This window comes from Equus caballus, chromosome 16 (genome assembly GCF_041296265.1).
Source record: "Equus caballus isolate H_3958 breed thoroughbred chromosome 16, TB-T2T, whole genome shotgun sequence".
NCBI lineage: Eukaryota > Metazoa > Chordata > Mammalia > Perissodactyla > Equidae > Equus > Equus caballus.
The window spans coordinates 58,940,836-58,966,835 of NC_091699.1; the positions used below are offsets into that span (position 1 = coordinate 58,940,836).

Sequence of the window (26,000 nt, forward strand, 5' to 3'; positions counted from 1 at the left end):
GCACTGGGGCTTTGGAGAGAAAAAAAATAAAAAACAAAAAAGAGGAAGATTGGCAACAGATGTTAGCTTGGGGCCAATCTTCCTCTCTCTCTCTCATACAAACACAAATATATATACATATACACACATACATATATATATAAAATCATTGACATAGGTTAGATGCTGTTTATAGAGTTGCTACAGCAACCAACTCCCATGCTGAGGCCTGAGAAAACAGGACAACAGGATTGGGTGGGAATAAATGCTCTTCAAATCCCACCCCAAAGGGACCAAACAAGGAAGCTATTTTTAAGCTAAAATGAGTGAGACATTTCCTGATGGGCAATATGACTTTGCAGAGGGTCTCTGCCTGGATGAAAAGAGGTCCATTTAAGAATTATTGTTCCTTCCATCCCATATAAGTTCCCAGAGGCCCCAGCCATATGTAATTCAAGTCTGCAAGCCTCAGCACCTAGAGTAGTGTTAAAAATTTTTGTGTGTATAAGTACCATGACCTGAGTGTAAGAGGTTTCTCCCTCCCAATTCTGTTTCAGTGAGCTCTTTTTCCAGAATTTCACACTGTCCTTAATATGGCACATTATAAGAGCTCAGGGTGGTCCCAGGAATTTCTGCTCTGTTCAGCCCTGTGCCCAAAGGAAGAAAGGAAAGTCTCATCACCTGGTATTTAAAATCAGGTCATACAGACTTGGATGACAATTGCTTCCTAAAGAATATCATATGCACAAGAATAAAGACAAATACTTTGTAAAATTAAATCAGAGAAATTCCTTCTATCTCAGGGTCTGGACAAATTTTCCTTTCACAATTTGAAACAATGGGGAGGAAAAATAGTTCTGTTGGTCTCCCTCTAAACACAAACATGGCGCCAGTTTTGCTTCATGCCCCTATGGAAAAACTGATAAGTTCCTCTGTCTCTGGGCATCCTCTGGTTACTTCATGGCCCTGCAGTTGGTAGAATAATTCCCTCTGTCTAAAGGCATCATTTTGATGATCCAGTTCAACGCTGTGAAGAACTGAGTGGGAGGCTGAGCTGCTCAGAGACGTCCTGGCCCACCTGGGACTCCACCTGGCCTCTGGACTCGCCCAGTGCCCTCTGCAGGTCTGCCTGTGACTGGGTGGCCTTTTACAGGCCACATTTCATGCCCCTCTACAGCCTCTAACTTTTAATATCAGCCATAAACTCGCCTAGGGACCTTTGCCCTCTCAGCAACAGAAATTCTCTGCCTTGACTTTCACCCTGGAATCACCCTGTGTTATATATTTTATTTATTTTTTTTAAGTTGTTGTTAATCACAAGAGGCAGAAAATAGAACCAACAAGTTCAAATAAAGGGGCTGGTGCCATCAGAGAAAAGGAAGAATATGCTGTGTTTCTAAAAGCTACTGAGCCAGACGTAGCCAGGCAACTGGGAGTAAGATGGCCCTAAAACTGGAGAGGATGCCAAAGTTACTTCCCTCCACCTACCACCTAAATGGGGCCCCAGGTATAACTTCAAATAGCAAGTGCCCTGTGTTTGATTTCCTGAATCATTTCAGAAGAGAACAAGGAAGGGACTAATGTTTTTTTCCCCAGCCAGAGACTGTCCGCTGTTTGTATGTCCTCACTCATTCACACACACACTCCATATACTTGTGGGTGAGGTTTTCAATAAGGCAAGACAATACAGAAGAAAACCCAATGGGCTTGAAGATTTGGTGGAAAACCACTCCTTTCTTCTAAAAAGAGTTGTGGAGGATCACAACACAATTTTCCCATGAATTGCAAAGATAAAACATAACACTAAAGAAGAAAAGTTGCAAATTTAACAGGTCACTCCAGGACACAGTCCAGTCTTTGAGAGGTAAGAGTCCCCTCTCCTTTGGTCTTGGGGTTAACCTTGGAGGGGAAGCCTGAGACACAGGAATGGAGCCAGACTTCTCTGGTCAGGGAGAATGATGAACTACTTGTTTTTCTCACACGTACTTGAAACTTGATGATTTTCACACATTTCACCACAGTGCCCTTTCTGAAAAGATCACCCAGAAGCTGATGCCAACCAGCTGATGCTTATAAAAGTAGGTTGATCTGGCTGAAATAGGGATGGAGACTTCTTCCTCTACTGCTCCTTCCTTCTCCTCCTCTGCTGGGCCAAACTGCTCCCCTGAATCCAGGTGCATAATCTGGATCCTCTAGGTTGGGTGTTCTCTGAAACATGTCTAGCTCAGATGTCTTGAGTTATTTTGCTCTCTCCTCTTCCACCCTTCCCAACCCCTCAGCTTTCCATCCTTCTGCAGAGCCTTTATGTATGATAATGAAAATAAACCTTAGAGCTGTAAATAACGGCATTTGAGCTGGCTGGGCACCTCAGCCGGGAAAGTATTACCTAATGTGCAGCCTGAACAAACAGAAAGTTTTCATAGGCATGGGGCTATACTCCCACACACCCAGGCATTGCAGGGTCTAGGGTGGAAGGAACAGATGGTGATGATTTCCAGCACAACGGAGACCCAAAGTTTACGGCTTCAACATAGCTTAAAATTATATTAGAGTAAAATAGCTCACTTTTCACTTGAAAGATGACAAAGTGCGTATTCTCAACACAGCCAATGACTTTTCTTTCACCAGCCGTATTTCTTCCATTTTGTTTTTCAAAAAGTAGACTCACAAACGCACAGAAGTACTGTGGTGTAGGGAAGTCACCCTAAATCACACGCCACGCTCTCCTGCCTGAGAGGAATTCCCAGAGAGCTCCTGGAGCACATTTCTTTTAATTACAGCTGGTGAAGAAATTCTGATATGATGGCCAATCTCTGCAGGAGGACCTAGCCTTCTGTTCTTTCAGAAGGGCTCTTTCAATTGAGATAGATTTACTGAGCATCCACTATGGGCCAGGCACTATGCTAGGCACTGGGGATCAACAGCAAATAAAATAAAACAGAGCCCTGCTCTCATCAGCCTTCCATTCTAGTGAGGGAGCCAGAAAAGCAATTAGACAAAATAGCATATTGTGATAGGTGTCATGAAAGAATCAAGCTAATACAGCCGATCAAGCTAATAACCAGGTAATACAGGGTAGTTGGGGGACGCTTCTGTGAGGTGGTGATATTTTGGCTGACCTAAAGACTGAGGAAGTGGCCAAAAGGAAAGCATGGCAAAGAGCTTTATAAAAGAAGTGTCAGAATGTGTATAAGGCCTAAGGCAGGAAAGGGCTTGGTAAGTCTGAGGGTAGCTGGAGTGCCGTATGTGGGTAGCACTGAACGATCCTGGAGGGGCTGGGACCCCATCATGCAGGGTCTTGCGTGCCTTAGCAAGAGTCTGCATTTTCTTCTAAAGGAAGCTATTGGGTGAGGGGGAAAGTATGCAGAGAAGTGACCTGGTCCAGATGAGGAATGATGGTGGCCTGGACTAGAGTGGTGGCAGTAGAGACGGAGTAAAAGAGGAGGGATTCATGTACTACTTGAGTTGTGGTGGTACAGCCGGCTCTCGAGTTCTGGTTATATTGGTCATCTCCATATCTCCCCTCTCTTGGACAAAAAGGGGCATCTCTGGAGCTGAGATGTGAGGGCCAGACAGTCCTAAAGACCACGATAGGCCCATCTGAGGAACCAGCCAGAACCCTTAGATGGTACCATTGCCTCTTATCCAGGGAACCTACCCGTGAACCAGCTGAGACTGGACACACTCTCAGCAGAAAGGAACCAGCTTCAGTGGAGCATCTCCTTCCTCCAGAGCCCCAGCTACACTCGCTCCCATGGGTTGCCTCATTCTTTCCTCGACAATGCTGTGAAGCTGACTTGTCACCTCCACTCATTGGGGAGGAGGCAGAGGCTTCCAGAGGCTAGGTGACTTGCCCTTCCCAGAAGGGAAGAGCAGAATCTAATGCTGCTTCATCATTTCAGTGATTCTCACATATTACTTCATATAATCCCACAATCACTTGGAGGTAGCAGAGCAGATGATGGCACCCTAAGTGACAGGTGACTAAGCAGGAGCTCTCACGAGGTAAGTGACTTGCCCTGTGCCATTGAGTGAGTACATTCTGCTCTGGGCTGGGACCCTGATCTTCTCACTCCAAAGCCTCTGCTCCTTACCCAGAGAAGCCAGGGGAAGAAAGAAGGCCTGGGGTTCTCTGAGGTATGGGGTTTATTCATTCTCTATTGCTACAGTAATAAATTACCACAAATTTAGCAGCTTAAAACAAGACAAATTTATTATCTCACAGTTCTGTAGGTTGGAAGGCTAGGTGGGCTTTGGTGGTTACTCTGCTCTGGGTTTCACAAGGCCAAAATCAAGTGTCCCCTGGTCTGGGCCCTTATCTGGAGGCTCTGGGGGAGAATCTGCTTCCAGCCTCATTCAGGTTGTTGGCAGAATTCAGTTCCATGTGGCTGTAGGACTGAGGTTTCCGTTTCCTTACTGACACTCACCCAGGAGCCTCTCTCAGCCCCTCGAGGCTGCCTGTATTCCTTGTCAAGTTGTACCTTCATCTTCAAAACCAGCAATAGGAGGTCAAGTCCTTCTCATGCTTCCTATCTCTCTCTTTCCCCTGCATCTCTCTGACCTCCTATTCTGCCTCATTCTTCCTGCCTCAAGCTGGAGAAAGATTGGGCTCATCTGGATAATCCAGGATACTCTATTTTAAAGTCCATAACCTTAATCACACCTGCAAAGTTACTTCTCCCATAATGTATCCTAGTCACAGGTTCCAGGAATAAGGGTGTGAACATCTTTGGGGGACCATTCTGTCACCTGGAAGTGCAGCCCCAGCCAGGTCTCTTTGGGGGCCTCCTAGGCAGCATGTGAGCAATTATAATTTCCAAAGCTCTCCTCTGTGTATAGGGTTTGAAGAAAGGATCTCTGTCATAACCATTGGTATGCTCACCTGAAGGGGAAAGATAAGGGCCTTCAGGTGACTAGTCCAATGACAGCCTTGCTCCTTTCCTAGCACACAGGCCAGCCAGGGCATTCCATGATAGTTTGAATTAGTTCCAGACTCTGTTCCAGCAACTGATACCAACTAGTAACTAATAACGAGTCAACTTTCTGGATGTATCAGACACAACCTCTAAGGACTCACCTATAAGACCTCCCTGGGGCCACTGTGATGAGCTCCTAACAGGCCTTCCTAGGTCAGGCAGACCAGCCTCCCTGAAGCACATCTCTGATCTCCTACACTCAAAAAGATGTAATAGTTTCCCATCCCCCACAGAATCAAGAGCAATTCCTCGGCCTGTGAACCAGCGGCCTTAGACTGTATGACTATACTCCCAGTCCTGATGGCCCCTCTGCTTCCCCTCACTAGATATTCAGCCACATGGAAGACCATTAGCATCCATCATCCATCAGTCCCTTCTTCTCTGTTAGTCTGTCAAGCCCCTCCAGCCCTGAGTGCCCAAATCCTACTTCTTCAAGGCTCTGGCCAATTCTCCCTTTCTCCATAGAACATCTCCTTCTCCTCAGCTGGAAGTGGTCTCTGGAGTGAAATTCACATGTACTAATCTGAGTCTCACTTTCTGCTCTGTGTAAGTTATTCCTGTCCAGTCTGAAAGTCCACTGAGGGCAGCAATGTTTTAATTTTTTTCAAGGTCTTACATGTAGTCGACACTCAATTGACTGAATTGCTCTTAGATTTATAGTTCTTTTAAATACTCTTCCAGTTAACAGATAAAGTAAGTTGAATTTTTTTGGTATCAAATATCCCCCGAGGAGACAGAGGTAGGACTCTGTTTTCCTTAAATTTTTAAGGGGAAGTGTATGCTCATCAGGCTGTGTGTCCCACAGAGGCCTGCAGCATTAGAGACACAGAGCGCCCAGAATCCCAATCCGTTCTCAGCATCAGTGGTGACCCCACTACTCACTCACATAGCCTACCACCTACCCTAGAGGCTGCTTTCTCCCAAGACTGTTCTCCACACAGTAGAGGGAAGGCTTGGCCTCCTGGCCGTCTCACTCACTCCCACTCACTTCAAAAAGCCTTGGATCCATCAATAAGCCTGTACTTAATGTGCTCAAGTCACTGTCTCCAATTACATACACTGTCTGTGCAGCTATTCCAGCTGAACTAGACCATCAATGGTGGCAGACCCTGACTCTAAAAGATCTCCATGATTTAATCCACTCCATTGCACAGTCCTGTGTACCAACATGGGCTCAGTGCCTTTTAGTTGAAGAGACTAAGGCATTTAAATCCTAACGTTATGTGGCAACATGACTTAAAGAGCTCTGATGAGTTTATTCCTTCCTATGAAAGAAGTTAGACGTTCTTTGTGGAGCTGTCACATAGACATACACAGGTTAAAAATCAACTCTGCTTCCTGGAGTGGGTCTAGCTCTCAGAATCTTTCTTCCCTTTAAACTGAGCCAACATCTGGAAGACACATGGAAGAAGACCATTAAATTGTCTTTTTTTTTTCATAATCAGGAAAAGGAGAATAAGCAAGGCTCACTCTCCCAGAATTTTTCTCAGGCTCCTGGACAATCTTCCCAATCTAAGGACAATATTTTTCTTTCATTTTAATTTCAACCAAAGAATCACATGGTTAAAAAAATAATGACCCCCTGCCATACACCTCCTCATAGCAGGTCCTGCTTCCCAGGGGCAACCACTATTACCCATATCCATTTATGTTTCTTTCGATGATTATTTCCATATCTCTGGAAAACAAACCAATACTACTTCTTGATTTATCAAATTTAGACAATATCTTACTGAATTCCTGCCACAATAAACAAGAATTTATCTCACTTACACAATGGCCCCCTCTCCTCCACCTGCCTAATTTTGACAGGCAAATCATTACTCTTAGCTCCTCTACTGGAGTGGCTCTCAACATTAGCTGCATCAGAATTAATAAGCTGGTCAGCTTATTAAAACACAGCTCCCTGGGACCCACCCCTTGAGTTTCTGATTCAGTAGGTCTGGGGTGGGGCCCAAGAATTTTCATTTCTCACAAGATCCCAAAAGAGGTTGACACTGCTGGTTCAGTGACCACACTTTAAGAAGTACTGCTCTACTGACAACCTCTGCAATTTTAAGTAATAAACCGCTATTTCTTGTTTCATCCAGTTTTGCAATATCTCTTGACTCACCAATTTAAAAAATTAAGATATTAAGAGAAATTCTGTCATTCTCTTTTTACCTCTATACGGTCAAATTTACTGATATTTAAATTTTATATTATAACCATAGCTCTGATTTGGGCTTGACTATAAATACAGAAAACCAATAAATAGTGCTAATGTTATAAAGGCTACATGAGTACTGTTCACAGTAGAGCCAAGACAAACGTCATGATTACATACCCTCCTCTACAGGTGCAAAGTTAAACTCCTAGAAGACTCAACTTTTACTTAAGGGAGCATATCTGTAGTATCAAGGTCCTTTTCTTCCTTATACTCTTCTACTTGCTCAAAATCCCACCACATTGTCTTATATTTGAACCGTGACATACTGACCCCACTTCAATTTCTTCTGGAAGTTTGTGATTGCCCTTATTTTTTTCTTATCCAGAGAAGAAATATATTCCATCTACACTGTATCCTGAATATTTGCTACTTTCTTGTCATTCTATTACTGGCTCATTCTGCTTGAAGTTTGTTGGGTCCCTGTTCTCAGTCGATCAACTGTTTTTTAGATTTGTGGCTCGATTGTCATGCTGGGCTTTCTTGTTGGTAGACTTCTGGGAGTTAGTTCTACCATTTCTTCTATCGTACATCTTGCTCCTTCTTGTTGTCACCCTCGTTTTGTTGCAGTACATCTCAGGTAACTTCTTTGGAAGAGTTACTAGGCAGGTAAACTTCCTGGGTCTTCGCTTGTCTGAAAAATGACTTTATTTTGACCTCACACTTGACTGTTAGACGAAGCATCAAATTCTGGTTTCCAAAGCACTTTCTCTCAGAACTTTGAGGCCTTTATTTCACCATATTCTAGCTTCCAGTCTTGCTAATAAGGAATCTAATGAACTACTTAATGTGATTCTAATTCTGTTGTAAGCTGACACACACTCCTCACTATCATCATCCTGTACTCCCTTTCCCTGGAAGCATTTGGAATTTTCCTTCAGTCTTAGAAGCAGTGGCACTTCAAAATGATGTACCTCAGATATTTTTGATTTATCCTGCTTGTAAACTGATGGGCCCTTTAAATTAAAAATAATCTCTCTTTAATTCTGGGAAATTTCATTCTCGTATTTTTCCTATCATTTCTTCTTCATTTTCTATGTTTACTTTTTCTGGTATTCCTATTACTTGGATATGGAACCTGGTAGATTGATCCTTTAGCTCTCTTTTCCATTTGCCTTTTAGCTCTGCTTACTGAGGGATTTCTTACCATTATCTTGTAATCCTTCTAGGAAATTTTCGGCTCTGTAACCATATTGTTAATTTTCAAGAAACTTTCCCTTATTCTCTGATTCTTCCCTTTAAAAAGAAATAGAATTCCAACCATTTTCTAATGGACACAATATATTCTTAAATCCCCTTGTGTTTATTACAAAGTTTAAGGTAGTTTTAACATCTGTATAATCTCTTCTAACCCCTGAATAATTTATTTCCTTCTAAATTAATTAGTCAATTATTCTATTTGTTTACTTTGGTCTTTTTGTTTTCATATACCACATTCCCCTCACCGTCCCCAATCTCAGGTTTCCTGGGTTGTCCATTCATATTTAAGAATAAGGTAAAAGAGCTGATTGGAAAATCTGTGGCTGTGTTTGGGTGGATGATAGGAGGGGAAGCTAGCTTTTACAGTAGAGGCTCCAAATGCCAGAAGTAAGGCTTTCCTCTAGGGAAGCAGCCTACTCACACTACCTCAAGCAGGTTATTCAGTTCTTTAGAGAAGAAAATGCCTGGTTGCTTGCTCTTCTGCATACCTGAAGTATGTAGGGGTAGGGACAGGGGTGGACAGTCAACTCTTCCACATACCAACCTTCACTTAATACCTCTCTTCCCTGTTTCAGCTTCACTTCTCACTCAGGCCTCCTTTACAACTGCCGGCCTGACTGTGGCTGCAGCCTCTTAGCTCCACATATAGAAAGGCATTAAGCCATCTATGCATAGTTCAAGGTTCAACCAACAACACTCTTCCATCTCCCTTACTCCCTAAAACTACTACACTCTTTCATTGGCTGATACCCTTTCCCCCACAGTGTTCTCCTTCCTCTTCCTATTTACCCATGCATAATCCTTGTAATGGGGTGTCAGGAAGCACAAACAAATATTTCTGCTTGGCTGGTCATCTTGAACCAGAAGTGACCAAGAAGAGCATTTTAATGCTAATGTGTCCCTGCATCTCTGATCAGGCTGATTTACTGAGTCCCCAGCCTGACTTCTCACCCCACTTCACTGTCAGGAGATGACATCAATTTCTACTTCTCAGTCAAGGCAGAAGTCACCAGCTTCCTGCCCTGCCTCTTCATCTTATCTTCCTCTCCTCTTTTCCTCGCCTTCATCATGCCTCCCTCCTCCACTCTGCCCCACCCACTTAGACACTCAGTGTCCTCCCAGTCTCTCCCCTGACTGCCCCCCAGAGCCTGTTCCAAGTATCAATGACCAGCAGAGCATACTGGCCACCCTCTTTGGCACTTGTGTTTTGAAAGAAGTTCATGTTTGAATGCAAAAGCAGCATCCAAAAAGGCAGCACTGCCAATAGGTTGTGCATATGTCTGTAGTGTGCACTGTCAGCCCTGCCCAGATCCCTTTACAACTGCTGTCCCCATCCTCCAGCTGACGTGAGTGTAGGCAGCTAACTGCTCATATTTGCATCCTTTTCCAAAGAACTCTGCTCAGCTGAAGGGAGCATCCTACAGGAGAGTTATATTCTCCTTCCATGCCCCACAGCCAGCCAATAGCTGACTAATCTGGGGTACAAAGGGCCAGCCCCCTTGCCTCAAGGAGAGGACAACTCTTTGGTGTAATTTATGCTCCAGAGTCCCCAGCTCAGGCCAACGCTAGACTTTAGCTGAGACCACATCCTTGCTCAGCTCCTTCCCCTTCCTCACTTCCTTACAAGTTTCTCTCAAGAGCACAGCCTCATGAGACCATGGTGCTCCCAAATCCTGGTCTCAGGCTCTGCTTCGAGAGAATCTGACCCAAGACAACATGGCGGAGACTTTGGGAGAAAATAGGGATGCCTTGGTAAAAATTTCACCACTTAACTGAACATATCTGGATGGACACCTCAAACCCAAACACTTCTCTGCGGTTCTGTTTACAACTTTAAACTGCAAGGCCGGGGTCACTAACTGCTAGTTTTCTCCTAAATTCAGAGCAGTTAGAAGAACCATAGAGGGTGGGGCTGGTGGGTGGTTCCACAGCTCTGCCCCCACCCTGCACAGGAGTCTGGTTTAGCCAAAAAAAGTTTTTCCTGATCTTCCCCAGGGTCCTGGATCTGTGGTGATCTCGGGTGTTAAGGAAAGATTTAAAACCAACTTGGGATCTCAGATTCCTTGCATATTTCCTGCATAGCAGTCAGCACAGCACATCTCACAGATGGCTCAGGGCAGACAGGCCAATGCTGCTGCACAGAATCAGTTTATGGGTTCACTCCTACCTCACGTGGCCTGTACCTAACATTGCTCTGAAGTTCCTCTACACAGCAGCACATCCTGGAATTTGATGAGCTTCAGAAAAGATGTGTGGTCCACCTGCACGGGCAGAGCTCTAGTTTCCAGGGATACTTGGGTTGGCCATTTTTAACTCAACCACCAATTCTAGCAAGATGAAGTCCTTGCTTCTTCACCCCATTCATGCTCCACCAAAAAAACATTTATTGAGCACCAACGGTGTCCTGATCTAAGCTCTGGAAACAGTCGAGGAACAAGGGGCAAGTTCATGACCTCAAAGGGGTTATAATTTTCCAACTGCTTGAAAACAGCCTCAATGTGTTTAAATCATGTGGCTGTTCAAAGCAATCCCAAAGATCACACATTTCATCATTTTGCAGACTACACAAGGGAGGCCCAGAGTTGGGATATGCCCTGGCCACCATCTCCCAGGCAGCCAGGACCATTACTTCTGCCGTATGCACCCGCCACTGTAGGTCCCGGTTGTGAGCGTTAAGGTTCTGACCTGATTCTTTTGGGCAATCTTTTGCCCCTTTTTCCAGCGGAGCACTGGTGTCAGAGCCGGCAGCTCTCGCTCCTCCTCTCCAGTCACATGCTCACCCAGGCTGTAGGCTGCTTCAAACACGATCGGGCTGATGACGTCCTGTACTCTCCGCTGAAACAATAAACAAACGCGCACATTAACTGCTAACGCTGGCTGACATTTGTAGAGCATTTCACAGTTTACAAAGGTCTTCCACATGAATTGCCTCATATGATCCTCACAGCTACCCCTGTAAGGTAAGATTTTATTACTTTCATATTTTAGATGAGGTAACTGAGGCCGAGGGCAGTTAATGTCTTGTCCAAGGTCACTCTGCTAACAAGTGGGGGTTTTCTACTCTACCTTGCGTGGTGCCAAATCATCTTCTCTTTAGCATATGGAAGACATTACCTTACTCATCTTCCAAATATTCTTCTAAGCTAGTTGGCGGGCGGGAAAGTGTCTACACTCACACTCCAGCGCTAACCCTTTGCATTCGCCGGGTTTTGATGATCAAAGATCTTTTGCACTGATATTAATATGGATTTTGTATTAGGGCAGGAGACCTAAAGACAGTGAGGGGCCCAGCGTCTTCCCAGAGTTAGTCATCAATGGAGCTAGGGATGAAAGTCTGACTTCTGGCCTTGGTTCTTTCCTCTGGAACCAAGAACTTTACGACCCAAGGGAGTGAGAGGCTGATAGTCACCACAGGAAAGGAGAGGGAGGGAAGGGAAGAGAGTAAATATACAATGAACACCTACCAAATGGCAAGTACTGTGCTAGATGTTCTAGGGAGATGAGCACCACGCCCAAACCCTGGGAGCTGGGCTTATTGTCCTCCACTGTACAGAAAAGGAAAAGGAGGGGGCCAGCCTGGTAGCACAGTGGTTAAGTCACACGTTCTGCTGTGGCAGCCCATGGTTCACCGGTTCAGATCCCGGATGCAGACAACACACTGCTTGTCAAGCCATGCTGTGGTAGGCATCCCACATATAAAGTAGAGGAAGACGGGCACGGATGTTAGCTCAGGGCTAGTCTTCCTGAGCAAAAAGAGGAGGATTGGTGGCAGATGTTAGCTCAGAGCTAATTTTCCTCAAAAAAGAAAAGAAAAGAAAAGAAAAGAAAAGTGCAAGTTCCCCAGGCCACAAGGCTGATAAGGACTTTGAGTCACATCTGTTCAACCCTGGAGTTCCTCACCTTTCGGCACAAGTGTCACTGCCTCCCAAGGACTTTGGGTCCTCAGTCTAACAAGTTAGAGTTAGAAATAGGGAGTAAGCTGGTAGGTGGGCTTCTGAGCAGCACCAACGAGCCCAGTCCCCAGTGTTCTGCATCTGTCAGGGAGAGACAGGAGGTGGGGAGTCAGCAGGGAAGAAGCAGCGGCCTTATTGGGAAGTGAAAGAAGTGGGGCGGGCAGGCAAAGGCAACCACAGCACCATGAGCAGGGCCAATGACTCTCTGTGTGAAGTTTGGTGGAATTTGGAGCAGATTAGCTCTGTGCTGAAAAACAGTAGAAAGTGCTAAAGCTCCCCAGAGGCACACAGTGAGGGGTTTGCTCCACCCCTCCCTGACACCCCGTGCCCCTCTCCATAGGCAGACATGCCTGTCAGTGTTTGGGTGTTCGTCCAGACTAAGGATATGCAGGCAAATGGTAGCTCATTACACGCTGTACTTTGTTTTCTTGACTTAGCATAGCTCCTGGAGATGGTTCCATGTCAGTACATAGAGCTCTACCACCTCCTTTTTAATGGGATACCGTATGTCATTACGGATGCCCTTACTGACCAATATTTGGACTCAAAGCTGCTTTAACAAGTGCATGGATGGCAGCCCACCCACAAACTGTAGCAACATTCTCCAATATGGGTTCTGTGAACCTCAGTTCCCCAGAAGAAGATAAATAAAAGGGTTGATAATCAAGTAAGTTGGGAGGACATCAGGTTAAACCAAGTGAAGGGGTTTTTGTTCTGTTTTTGTTTGTTTTTACTGCAATTGCCTCTGAGAAAGAGTAGGGGGGGGGGGTCCCAAGTTCATCGGGTCATGGAACCCTGTGTTTCCTCAGAGCTCCTCAGGGCACGGGTGTTGAGTAGAACATACTCAGAGACATTGGAGGGCAGGGTAGAAATCTCCCACAGCCCAGGAGAAGAGATGGTGTCCAAGCCAGGGCAGTGTGGAAGTAGGAGACAGAAGTGGCCACGCCTGGGGCTGCTGACTGTGGGGCAGGGCAATAGGACAAAGGGGCATGGATGCCTCCAGGGTAGGAGCTAGAGTGACCAGCAGATGATTTATATCTGTGTTCAGGAGAGCATTCAGCTGGGAATAGAGTCAACCATTCAGCATAAGTAAAATAGAGGACCTCACAGGGAAGTGATGCAGGAGCCTTTGAATAAACTGTTTCCAGAAAATTCTCTTGAACTTCAGACTTTAGGAAGAGATCTTTAATGCCTATGTCCTTTCCGGGAGCAAAATACACACCTAGGATCCAGATTCCCTTTGCCTGCTGACTCTGCCAATCCAAATTTAAAGACTTTCTGAGGTGAGGAAAATAATGGAGTGCAATCTTAATGTTTTTATAAATAAATGCTTTAGTGTTTCTTTAAGGTTGACTATCTTAAGGCTTTTTCATTTAAATCCTTCATGAGGAAATGTCAGTTATTATGTTGTTATTCTTGGAGGAGGGACTGAAGATGAGGGTGGGGGATTTAAAAGCCACTTAACGTTTCCTGGCTACTGAATGCATTTCAGAGCCTGGGCAAGCTCTTCACAGACATTATTTTCCTTAATCTGCATAACACCTGAGCTGGTAGATTATTGCTCCCACTTCACAGATGAGCTCACAGAGGTTCAGGAGCTCAAATAAGTTGTGCTCCATCCCAAAACCAGTAAGTGGTGGAGCCAGACTCAGTCTTAGAACCAGAAGCAAAACTATTTTCCTTGAAGTCCATAAATTATTATTTAAAAATTATCCCAAACGCTTTAGACTCTGACATCACCCTAAAAAATTGCCTATTTTCTTTAGAGGATACAGGGAAAGGGAAGGAAACGTTTCTCTCAGAAGGAAGCATGTGAATAAATGACAAATAACTAAGAAATAGGAGCTTGAAGTGAGCGCTGTTTCTAAACGTGCAGCCATTCAAGCCATGCTTACCGCGGAGGGAAGCCTTCGTCAGGGCACAGCTTACTCTGGATGAGTAACAAATTCTGACATATAGGGGTGTGGACGCTGTGCTCTGGCGCTGATTGCATGGACCTGTTTTAACTAAGAAGTTTCAAAAACAGCTTCTTACTACGTGTACCAGTAGCTCTGGGCAGAAGGGACCCAAACCGCAGGCAGAGGCCAAGGAGGGTGCAGCAATTAGAAACAAGCCAACACCCCCAAAAGGAGAGCCCCTCCTTCCCACACTGGGTTTGTTTTCTGTGAGCTGCAAAGGAAAAGTAGCAGCAACATTTAGCAGTTTCCTTTTCATTTTTGGAAGTGCAACTTTCCTCAGCTCAGCGCTGCAATTAAGTGGAGGAACTCTTTAGGATGGAGAGGCTTAGGGCTCTGGCCCAGACTGGAAACACTGAAATTTTACAGCTTGAAAAAAGTTCACCACTACAAAATGAAGCTTCTAAAGTTGAACACACACTTACTGTGACAGACCAAAAGACAAGAATCTACCTTTTCTTGCTAAAAATCTACAGAAGTCTCTTGTTTTGAAAATCGAAGGAGCCCACACAGAGAACACCCAGACTGGTGGCAAAATTTGCAGCGGCTGAGGTTTTACTGGGAACTTACCATATGCTCAATCTGAAATTTATTGAATGCCTACTTTATGTCAGGGCCCTGGGGAGACAGAGATGAAAGACCTTCAGGGGAAACAGGCAAGCAATGACAGTCTAGTGCAACATGCACTAGGACACAGGCTTTGGGAACACAAATGAGGGACGTCTGATTCGGCCTGCGGGTTGGCAGGCTTCCCAGAGGAGGTGCCCCAGGTTTAGTCATGAGACAGAAGGACATTAGCCAGAGAGCAGGCATGGCTGGTCTAGCAGGGTGGAGAGGGCATGGGGTGTCCAGGGCACGGGATTAGATGTGATTCCCAAAGGTGGGAAAGTTGAGCTTATGGGCAGGAAGTGGGGGACAAGGAGGCTGAAGCAGAGACCAGATCTCAAGGGCACTTACAGGTTGTGTTGACTTCATCCTAAAAGCTAGGAAGAGCTGGGAGGAAGGTAAGGTGACGTTGGAGGCTGTGTTACAGAAAAATCCCTCTGGTTTCCTGGATTGATAGGGGTAAAATTGACGCAGGGAGGCCAGTAAGGAGGCTGCATTCTAGAATGATCCTTGTAGCTGTAGCATGGAAGTGGCTCGATGGGAATAGGCCCGGGGAGAAGCAGGTAAGGAGGAGGCTTCCATAAGCGTTCAGAGGAAAGATCATGAGGGCCTGTGCCAGGACAGAGCAGTGGGGAGGGAGAAAAGGGGAGGGTTGAGGCTGATTTAGGATAGCACTTGGTGACTGGATGTGGGGGATGAGAGAGAAAGAGTAATACAAGATGCCTGTGTTCAGCTTGGGTGAGAGAGTGGACACTGGAGCCACTCGACATCATGGGGAACCAGGAGAAGGAACAGCTGTCCCTTAAGTTTAGGTGTGGACATATTGAGCTTTGTAACAACACAGAAATCCCCTTCCTGTCTCCAAACTCTAACTCTGCAGAGAATCTCCCAAACATACTGATTTGAGCCTAAAACTCCATGCTTCCTTTTCTCTTCCACTAAACTGTCTCCCTGTCCCAGTGTCCGGGGTCGGCAATCCCCAGTACTGGCTCATATAGATCCACTATGGGCCCTCTGCCCATGCCAGGAGCTCGTTCACCCATCTGTCCAGGGACGGGCTTGGCCCTCCTTCGGAGTATGTCTTCCTCCTTCCTCAGCTCACCTCACACACAGAGATGTTCTCCTGGGGACCCCAGAGAGGACTGCAGGGACTCACAGGGTCTGCTGACAAGAGGGAGTAAGAACCTCAGGGACACATGCCTGAGGTGCCATCCTAAGGACTGCCATTCCTTCAAGGAGAGTCCTTCAGGCTTCCCTTCTCATTAATTCCCTTGCTCTGAAAATGAAATACAAGTAACTCAGATGGAAAACCCAGCAGGGGAGGCCCCTGACAGGCTGGTGCCACCCATGCAAGAGTTTCTACGAGAGGAGAGGACGGTCTGCCCGGCTCTCCTGGGGCAGCTAGGCAGTTATCAGAGTCAGAAGCCCCAAAGTCTTTTGTCTCCTTTTCTTGTGGAACCATGGAATTTTCACTGCTGCGTATAAGCAGCTTCACATCACAAGACTCCATCTGCCTGGCCAAAGGAAGATGTGCATTACTATTCGGACAAACAGCCAGGATGACTCGATTCCATGTCTCCCTCTATGACCCTAATAAGCGGGACCTGAGCATGATGCACCTCCCAGAGAGCCATCTGACCAGAAACCTACCTCACAGCTGCTTTTCCCCATGGAAAGGTTTTCATCTGCCTTAGCTAACTAGCAGCTACAGTGTAAACTAAATGAACACAGGAAGGGTTGACCTCACTTTAAATTTGCAAATAACACAGAAGGTCAGCAAATAAGCAGCTAGCATTAAGCGAGATAATGGGTTTGGGAAAAACCCTCTGTTTTTTTTTTAAGGAGCCCTCAGTATTTTTTCTTTTTCCAAACATGTGATCTTTCTGTCCCCTCCATCCTGTATCCTTTCTTACTATTTCTCTGCTCTCCACACCCAACTCTACTTCTGCCTACAGTTATCTTGCTGGCACTCCTAGAAATGAGACATCTTCAAAAGTGGAATGCCGTTTCCTTTATCTCTATGATCATAACGATTAGAATAGCAGTTAAAATCCTATACGTGAATTTTAAATTCTCATAGGCTTGAAGATTCTTCAAAAGCAAACTGAAGATTTTGCATTCCTAGTAATAGAGTAACTCACTGAAGATCTACGCGCCCGCCACCCCCTCACACCCCAACAACTAGAAAAGCTGGACAACAGACACACACACACACACACAGCTGTTTAAAGCTATCAGGGAACTATCAAGACAGCCAGGACTTCAGAATCTAGGGTCCCAGAGAGAAGTAAAGAACACTGAGGTGACCTCAACATGTAGTGGCACTTTTCCCTTGAGCCGTTTACAGATTCGCAAGCAGTGTGGAATGAGAGGCTAAGAAACTGAAAGTAAAGTGGTGGCTAAAAGACCAAATCCTCAAGTTTCTGAGCTGAGTTTCTGGCAGTCTTAGGAGTCTGTGAAGAAAAAAGTTAAAGCTCAGGGCGGGGCCGGCCCTGTGGCCGAGTGGTTAAGTTCGCGTGCTCTGCTTGGGTGGCCCAGGGTTTCACTAGTTCAGATCCTGGGCACGGACATGGCACCTCTCGTCAGGCCACGCTGAGGCAGTGTCCCCCATGCCACAACTGGAAGGACCCACAACTAAAAAACATGCAACTATATACTGAGGGGATTTGCGGAGAAAAAAAGAGAGGAAAAAAAGAAGATTGGCAACAGTTGTTAGCTCAGGTGCCAATCTTTAAAAAAAAAAAAAGCTCAGGGCCAGGACGCAAGGGCCAAGATCCCAAAGAGAAGGGAAGCATACTGAGGCAAGTCCAATATTCTACACCACATTTACTCTCAAGGCATTTGCTGATGCCAAGAAACCAAGCAGAAGGCAGTGGTTAAGGTACTGAGAAGACAAGAGAAGACTATTTAGCTTGGAGACAGCAGGAAGGACCCACGAGGTAAGTCAATAGAAAAGATTCAGACTGAAGCATGGAGAGGAAAAAGGATAGAAAATTCAGAAATGAACCTAAGAGATATACAGGCCACAGTGAAAGGTGTAACATATTTATAATGACATAATAAATAATGTTTGTTATTATATAAAACATCTAGCACAATGACTGGCATACTATAGGCAAGAATAAATGCTGCCTATCATTATTTTTATCATTATTTTTAAGTGGTACTTCTGATATGAAAATCTGTAAAAACTGCCCTATTGAGAAGGGAATCCTCATTATGATAGCAAGAACCTATTCCCCATTTTATAAGAGAATAAACTGAGGCCAAGCGTGTTTCATTTAGAGTCTTACAAGGCAAAAAATAAACAAATGGAAATTTAAATTAAAACCAAGGGAGAATATTCTAGAAACAATTTTAAACAAACCTTTATGAAAAGCACAAAGCGCAACTGACTACAAGTCTTATGAGACGGGATTTGCAATGGGAGGAGACAAAGATTTATCTTTGAGCGCAGTTATAAACATTGACTAGGTATAGCTCTGAAAAGAGTTTAATTCAAAGAACTCTAAAAATTCTGCCATGAGAGTAGGAAATAAGTGGTGTATATCTGGTTTCTGAAAGTTTCTCAATGAGATTAAAGATTTTAATTATGACTGCATAGTACTTTATATGTAATAACATATTATGGAAATGGATATTATCATTAGTCTGAAATGTATGGTCCTCTGACAAGCATGAGTACTCGGGAAGGTCAATAAAGCATTAAGTACTCTTCAAATAACATATTTACTTAAATTATTCTATTTATCTACGAAAATCACATAACCCCATTGATGCTTTTTCCTCTTCAAAGATAAAACAACATCTAGCTAGATATCTGGAAAATGGTTTGCTTTTTGTTTGAGAGTTTGTGGGTGGGGGTGGGGGTTGCTTATTTAACTAATTTGTATGTTGGCATGTTTGGAGATCTTTTAAATTTCTTTTTCTCTGCATCCATTACAAAATATGCTAACAGGAGATTAGAACTTCTGACAATTTGGAAACAATTTTCTAACACCTAACATCCCCATATAATGTTCTTTGTAAACAGACATGTTAATTACATTGTAGATAATTACATGCATCATTTGACAGCAAAATGACACCAGAAGGAACTGGCTCAACATAGATATTATCCAGCCTCTGTGCCCTGCAGAGGAAAGGAAATTTCGGCTTCTAATCTAGTGCTCCTTCCTTCCTCTCCTAATTCTCTCATCCATCTCCCATCCTCAAACCCCCAAGGTGGCTTTGGTAAAAATATTTGTAGGTGAATAAGAAACTAACACAAAAGAAAATGTAACCCACGAAAGGCAAATGGCTAGAGCTGACCCAGGCGGGTTTTTCTGCTCTGCCCCCCGCCCCCATCATTGTCTCAGCCATCAGTCCCGTGTCCAGCTGGTGTGTCAGCCTCAACCCTCACATTTGGACAGATGCTCTTGGACCTCCAGAGTTAACAGTGACCTTTGTACTGCCACTCAGTGGTCTCTGCCTGTTAGGTGACGGCGATGTGGAGAGGGGGAGGGGTGGACTGACTCGGTTCAGCGAGCAGTTGAAAACCCTGGAGTGCAAATCTCCCCTCTCCACATCTTGACCTAATAAAGTAACCTTTTGAGGAAGAGGACACAGCTGAGCCAAGTGCCTCTGCTCAGGTCCTACCACTGACCCCACCTGTGCCTCTGCTCATGCTGTTCCCACGTCTGGAACGGCCTTCTCTCTGCAAAACGTGATCCACTCTCCAAGGCCCACCCCAAGGCTGCCCCTTCTGTGAGACAGGAAAGTCACATTGAACTCTTGGTCACATAAGAACCGTGGGAACCTGATGAGAGGGAAGTGAATTCTAACCCAGAGTGAAGACGCCAGCCCTCTGGCCACAGCCCCTAGGAACCCCAGTGTCCTTATGATACAGTTTGGCACTTACTTATTTTCTGTCTTCTATTGCTGTCTTTCCCTGATTCTAAGGACTTCCCCTATGAAGCTGGGGTGCATCTTAGCATTGAATAATAGATTTATTGTGAGAATGTTTCCCCTCCCCAACCCCTGCCTGAGAAGCTGTCATTACACTGTTAACAATATGGGAGCTGAGGAAATGTGGGCTAGCTCTGGGATGAGCACTCACAGTGGTAACTAGGGCCGCGGGAACAGATCTTGCCACATCTCTTGGACAATACCGAGCGTGTTCTTGTCTGAAAGGGTGGAGGGCAGCAGCAGTGGCCAGGACACCGCTCTCAGGTCAAGGCCAGGGGTGACAAGTGTGTGTAGGCAGGAGGTGGAAGGGTGAGTGGATGAACATTGTGCTTGACTGTCCAGAGGAACTTCGGCTGAGTTGCCTTCAGCCAACATTTGGTTGCTGGGTGCCTGTGCCAGGCACCATGTTAGGCAGAGAAGAGGCAGGGACAAGGGTGTGAGCAAAAAGCTGAGATGCAGAGGAGAAGGTGCCCACATGAGAGCTGTGGGAACCTGATGGCAGGGAATTGCTTCTGACCCAGAGTTGAGTGAGGTTGGGAGTGTCAAGAATCCTCAGAGAGGAGGTGATCCTGGAAGAAAAACCAGAAATTCAGCAGGCTGATGGGGGAATGGGAATGAGGGCTGTAGTATTAGTTGGTGGAGATAATACGAAGGTCTTAGACAACTGTGTGTCTGAGGAACGGAGGCAACAGACAACATGGAAAGCAAGGACTTCGACATCAGACAGTCCTGGGTCTGAGGGAGTCCCAGCTTCACACGATCTCTCTGAATCTGTCTTCTCAGATATAAAACAGGTTGACAGAATCAACCTCACATCACTGTTGCAAAGATTAGAGTCCATAGATGTCGAGCACCATGGAGAGCTCCTGTTACTCAGTAAAAGCTAGCTACACCACCTACACCACCACCACTGCCACCACCACCACCACCGCCACCACCTAATAAGGGTCTGAGGGGCAAACCCATAGGGTGAGGGGCAGGGAGGGGCTGCAGACAGGGAGGGAAAGCAGGCTGAAACCAGGTCGCAGGACCTCAGAAACTAGGCGAAGGACTTTCATTCTATGGGCAGTAGGGACTGTCACAAGTTTTTAAAGGCAGCTTTGAAATAAGAACCCCAGAGGACTGACTGGGGATGGAAAGGGAGGAGGACAGGACCTTTACGGGGCTGGTGCACTCATCCACCAGCAGCAAGTCAGTTGCCATCAGTTCATAACTGCCTCTTCTACAGAAAATTGTCCTTGGTTAAATGCAAGCCACCTCACCCGGGAGGTTTTATGCCCCCTACCCCCCTCCTCCTCCACTGGCAATGACTGACTGGCATGGGGGTACATCTCGCCTCAAGGTGGGACAACTCTGTGGTGGACTTCATGCCCCAGAAGGCCCCACTCCCCATGGGATCAGGCTGAGACCACAGCCTTGCTCAGCTCCTTCCCCTACTCTATCCTGCTCCCCTTAGTCCCCTCTCCTGACAACACCCCCTCAATAAATCCAGTGCAAGCAAATCCCTATCTCAAGCTCTGCATCTAGGGAACCTGACCTCACACAGTAAATTCAGTGTTACAAAAACCTGTGGCAGCCGAAATACATACTTATATGTATTCGTGTAAGTTATTATGTATACACACAATATATAGGTAAAATACGGACCTGGAGGTCGGGAGAGAGAGTCCCTGCTTGCTCAACATCTTACCCTCAACCTCTTGGCATGTCCAAGGGGAATCCCCTCTGACCACCTGGAAAATCTTCATGATAGAGAAGAACACACTGAGGGCCAGAGAGGAGAAGAGACTCATCAAGATCCCAGAGCCAGCACTCCTCTTCATTCTGCACCCCTAGACTCTGCGCAGCAGTGCAAATGCAGCAGGGATCAGAGAGGGAAGCTGTGGCTGGGGAAGTCGTTGAATCAAGGTGAGGAGAGATGCCTTCCACAGCCTTGTGGATCCTGTGAATCCCAGCCTCTTAACAGGAAATAAATGTGGCCGAGAAGGCAGCGTTATGATAGATACAAATGGTCTCGAAAGTGACCCAATCAGGCCTGGAGAGCTCCCAGGAGAGCTGGTCTGCAGGCAACAAATTCCTTCTTGTCCAGACTCTGACCTGCATGACCAGCATTAGGTGCACAATGTAGTGTGTAATGATTTGTCCCCGTGCCTATCTCTACTGCCAAACTGTGAGATCAAAGTGGCACGAGGGGCAGAAACCAGACTCCCAAGGCAGCTCATTCCACAGCAGCTTTGACCTCTATTTAATTTTGGTGAGAAAGACTGGACCTGAGCCAGCATCTGTGCCAATCTTCCTCCATTTTATATATGGAACACCGCCACAGCATGGCCTGATGAGCAGTGTGCGGGTCCGTGCCCAGGATCTGAACTGTGAACCCCGTGCCACTGAAGTGGAGCATGAGAAATCAACCACTAGGCCACCAGGCTGGCCCTTTTATTATTATTTTTTTTTTATGCTTGTAGTGATGTTATAAAATACTTAGTATAAAAAGGGGTGGATGTTTAGTTAAGTCTGGTAGTGTAAAAAAAAATCATTTTTTCAAAGTATGTCAAAAAGTATTCTGCATCTTCATTTGTTAACACGTCTGACATTAAACTTGGATTACTATCCAGTCAAGAAGTTTCCATTAAGGAGTCCCCATTCCATCCACTATAGATGTCAGGAGATTCCTATATATAGCAGATGCTGTTAGTGCTCTGCCCAGATGCCCTTTACCAGCTGGTGCATCCCCCCTACTGACAGCTCACACCTACCACCTTCTCAGGAGGACTCGCCTTGGTGGATGGAGCCATCTCCTCCAGAGATGCCTGCCAGGTGATGTCCTGTAATAGGCAGAATTCTAAGATTACTCCCCAAAACCCATGCTCCTATATAATCCCTTCCCCTTGAGTGTGGGAAGGACTGTAAATCTGACACATGTCACTTCCGATTATGTTGTATTATATGACAATGAAGGGATTTTTTACATGTAAATAAGGTCCAAAATTAGGCGAGTTAGAGTTAATCAAAAGAGAGATTATCTGGGTAGGCCCACTCAGATGAACCCTTTAAAGGAGGGCTTAGGTCTTTCCCGAGCTAAGAGACTTGAAGCAGGAGAGAGACTCTCCTGCTGACCTTGAAGAAGCTAGCCACCATATGCTCTGCAGCTGCAAGGACATGAATTCTACCACCAACCTCATGAGCCTGGAGGAAGACCCTAAGCCTCACACGAGACCCAGCTGACACCTGGATTGTAGCTTTGAGGCCCTGAGGAGGGACCCAGCTGGGCCGTACCCAGACTCCTAACCCACAGAAACTGTGAGGTCAAAAATCTATGTGTTTTAAACTACAAAATTTGAAATTTTGGGGGCTGGCCCAGTGGTGCATCAGTTAGGTTTGCATATTCTGCTTCAGTGGCCCATGGTTCGCCGGTTCAGACCCAGGGTGTGGACGTGGCACCGATTGTCAAGCCATGCTGTGGTAGGCGTCCCACATGTAAAGTAGAGGAAGATGGGCACGGATGTTAGCTCAGGGCCAGTCTTCCTCACAAAAAGAGGAGGATTGGCAGCAGATGTTAGCTCAGGGCTAATCTTCCTCAAAAAAAAAAAAAAAAAGGAATGTAAGTTGTCAAAAAAAAAAAAATTGCCATTTTTTTATGTAACATAGAAAACTAATATGTGCCCCACTCCCCTGGCTGGCTGATGCAGGGGTGTAACAGCCCATCCGCTGGCCTCCGACTGGATAAGCTCTCTGGTATGATTCATACTCCAGAACTCCCTCCCGGGATCAGGCTGAGGCTAGACTTTTCCTGAGACCACATCCTTACTCAGCTTTGTTCCCTGCCTAATTCTGTTTCCCTCCCTTCTGAGAGCATTCCCCCGGCAGAGTAAATCTCCGGCAGAAATCCCCATCTCAGATTCTGCTTCTGGGGAACTGGATGCAAGATACCACATAATAAATTCCATCCTGAATTTGTTGTCTGCAAAATCCTTAAAGAGGTGAGAAAAGCTAGATCAAGTGCAAGGGATGACCAGCGCTCATGTCTGCCCAAAACACAAGCAGATCATGGAGGGAGGGCAGAAGCATGGGGATGACACTCAGACTCTTTTTGGCCATTACTCTCCCTTACTTCCAACTCAGAGTTTTACTCTGCCCTTCCTTTATTTATTCTCAAAAAGAACAGCGCTAGCACCCTGTGAATAAGTCTTAGGGCCCAGGAGGTGGATTAAAGACACAGATCAGCTCCAGGCCTCCTCAAGGCAAACCCTTTTTTCTTTTTTTTCCCTTTTTTAAAGCTGCTCACGAAGCATCTTTGTCTCCAGTGCATGAGGCACCAAATTTTATAAAGGGCAAAGTGCAGAAGGAAAAGAGCCAGGACTTGGACTATGCACAAAATTAATAATGAGCTCCTTAACCCCACAGAGTTGATGATCTATTACTATACACAAAATACACTTTAGACTTTGTTTGTTTCACTACTTTCAACCAAAATTATATCTTAAACCAAAGGTTCTTAACCTAGAAGAGAATTCAGGAGGTCTGTGAACTTGGTTGAGAAAAAACTTACAACTTTTTTAACCTCTAAGTGAAATTCAGCATTTCCTTTTATAAATGTAGGCAGCAAACCACAGAAATATTAGACCTGTGACTCTGTCATCAATAGAAGTCTGAGATATTTTCACATCATATTCTAGTTGTAGAGTGCTTGAAATATTTTTTATACTCATCAGTATTTCAAAATTTCCATAGATCTTACTATTTAAGGCATTAATAAAAAGCAGGCATATCACCAACTGGGTTTCCTTTTTAACATTTTGATAGCTGAATTTCAGTATAATTGGTTTCTTTATAATTCTATGTATTTTATCAGACACACTTAAAAACATTATTCTGAGAAGGGGTCCATAGGCTCCTCCTAACTGCCAAAGGAGTCCATGCACGAAAACAGCCAAGAACTTTCGTCTTAATGGTAAATGAAACAATGAGAGGGATCATCCTGTGGTTTCCGAAATCCTTCAAAGTATGCTTCAAACACCGCAGAAAGAATCGTTATATTGTTTCAGTCTTCATAGGTTATATGAACTGCCTGGTCTCAGCAGTTAAAAATATACCGTCCATTACATTTTATGACAGGTTCAAGGCCTGGGCTCAAAATCATCCCATGGCCCCTGGGGCTTTAAGAATTTGGTCCTGGGTAGATATTTGGGGCCAGGGCAGAGCAAAGCTGCTCCATGCTAAGAGCTGTATGAAAGCATCTCTTTCCCTGTGTGAGCCCACAGGAAGGGAAGGGCAGAGGCAGTGGGCTCCCTGGGCTACATGGAGTGATCGCGGCTTTGACAGAAAGAATCTTGACCTCTCCAGGGCAGGCCTGCTGCTTCACAAGCCCTGAGAGGACGCCTAGAAAGCTGAGAAGCTTGCCCTAGACCTTGGTGGTGTGTGAAAACCCTGAACCGTGACTGAAATGAAGAGGAGAGTCAAAATACTGACCCCACAGGATTTCCACATTACTCAAACCACAGTGGGCCTGTCTCCTCAGCTTGGGGGCTAACTGCAGCAGCACAATTACTCTGAATGATTTTCAGCCTAGCAAGCGAAGAAAGTGGCTCCCCTCAAATCTGTAATAAAACAAGGTCATTAAAATTCCAGTGAATTTCATCAAAACTTGTTCACTCTTTGGTCTATTCCCTTCTTGCCACTATGTTTCCACTGGTTTTGACAAGATCACCAATGGCTGCCATGTTGCTAGATCTAGTGGACACCCCTTCTCTGTCCTGATCTTTCTTGACCCCCACAAGGATTCCTCACAGTTGGATCTCCTCCTCTTCTTCTTCTTCTTCTTCTTTTTTTTTGATGAGGAAGATTGGCCCTGTGCTAACATCTGTGCCAACCTTCCTCTAGTTTTTGTAGGTGGGAGGGCCACCACAGCATGGCTTGATGAGCAGTGTGTAGGTCCATACCCAGGATCTGAATCCGCGAACCCCAGGCTGCCCAAGCACAGTGTGCAAACTTAACCACTCATGCCACGAGGCTGGTCCCTTAATCTCTTCTTCTTGAAGCTCATCCTTCCCTTACTCCCCGAGGGGATGGCTCACTCCTCCTGTCCCCACTGCTGCTTGTCCTTCTGAGATGATATCAAAGCAATAAGTGGCATTTATTGGTTAACATACCCCCCCCCCAAGCTACACTTACAGAGCAG

The 26,000-nt window shown here is 45.5% G+C and overlaps 1 protein-coding gene and 1 long non-coding RNA gene across 3 annotated transcripts in view; one reads left to right on the top strand and one right to left on the bottom strand.

Annotated features, from left to right (window-relative positions):
* The window catches only part of ITGA9 (integrin subunit alpha 9), a 331,203-nt gene that overhangs the window by 151,092 nt on the left and 154,111 nt on the right, over nt 1-26,000 (bottom strand). For both annotated transcript variants that reach the window (XM_001489074.5, XM_070237987.1), the window contains exon 16: nt 11,047-11,196. In XM_001489074.5, the coding sequence (XP_001489124.4) occupies nt 11,047-11,196 (150 nt within the window). The remainder of the gene's footprint in view (nt 1-11,046; nt 11,197-26,000) is intronic.
* LOC111768381 (uncharacterized) overlaps nt 11,182-26,000 on the top strand; it is a 34,389-nt gene continuing 19,570 nt past the window's right edge. Inside the window, exon 1 of the long non-coding RNA XR_002800716.2 lies at nt 11,182-11,321. This is a non-coding gene — a long non-coding RNA (uncharacterized lncRNA). The remainder of the gene's footprint in view (nt 11,322-26,000) is intronic.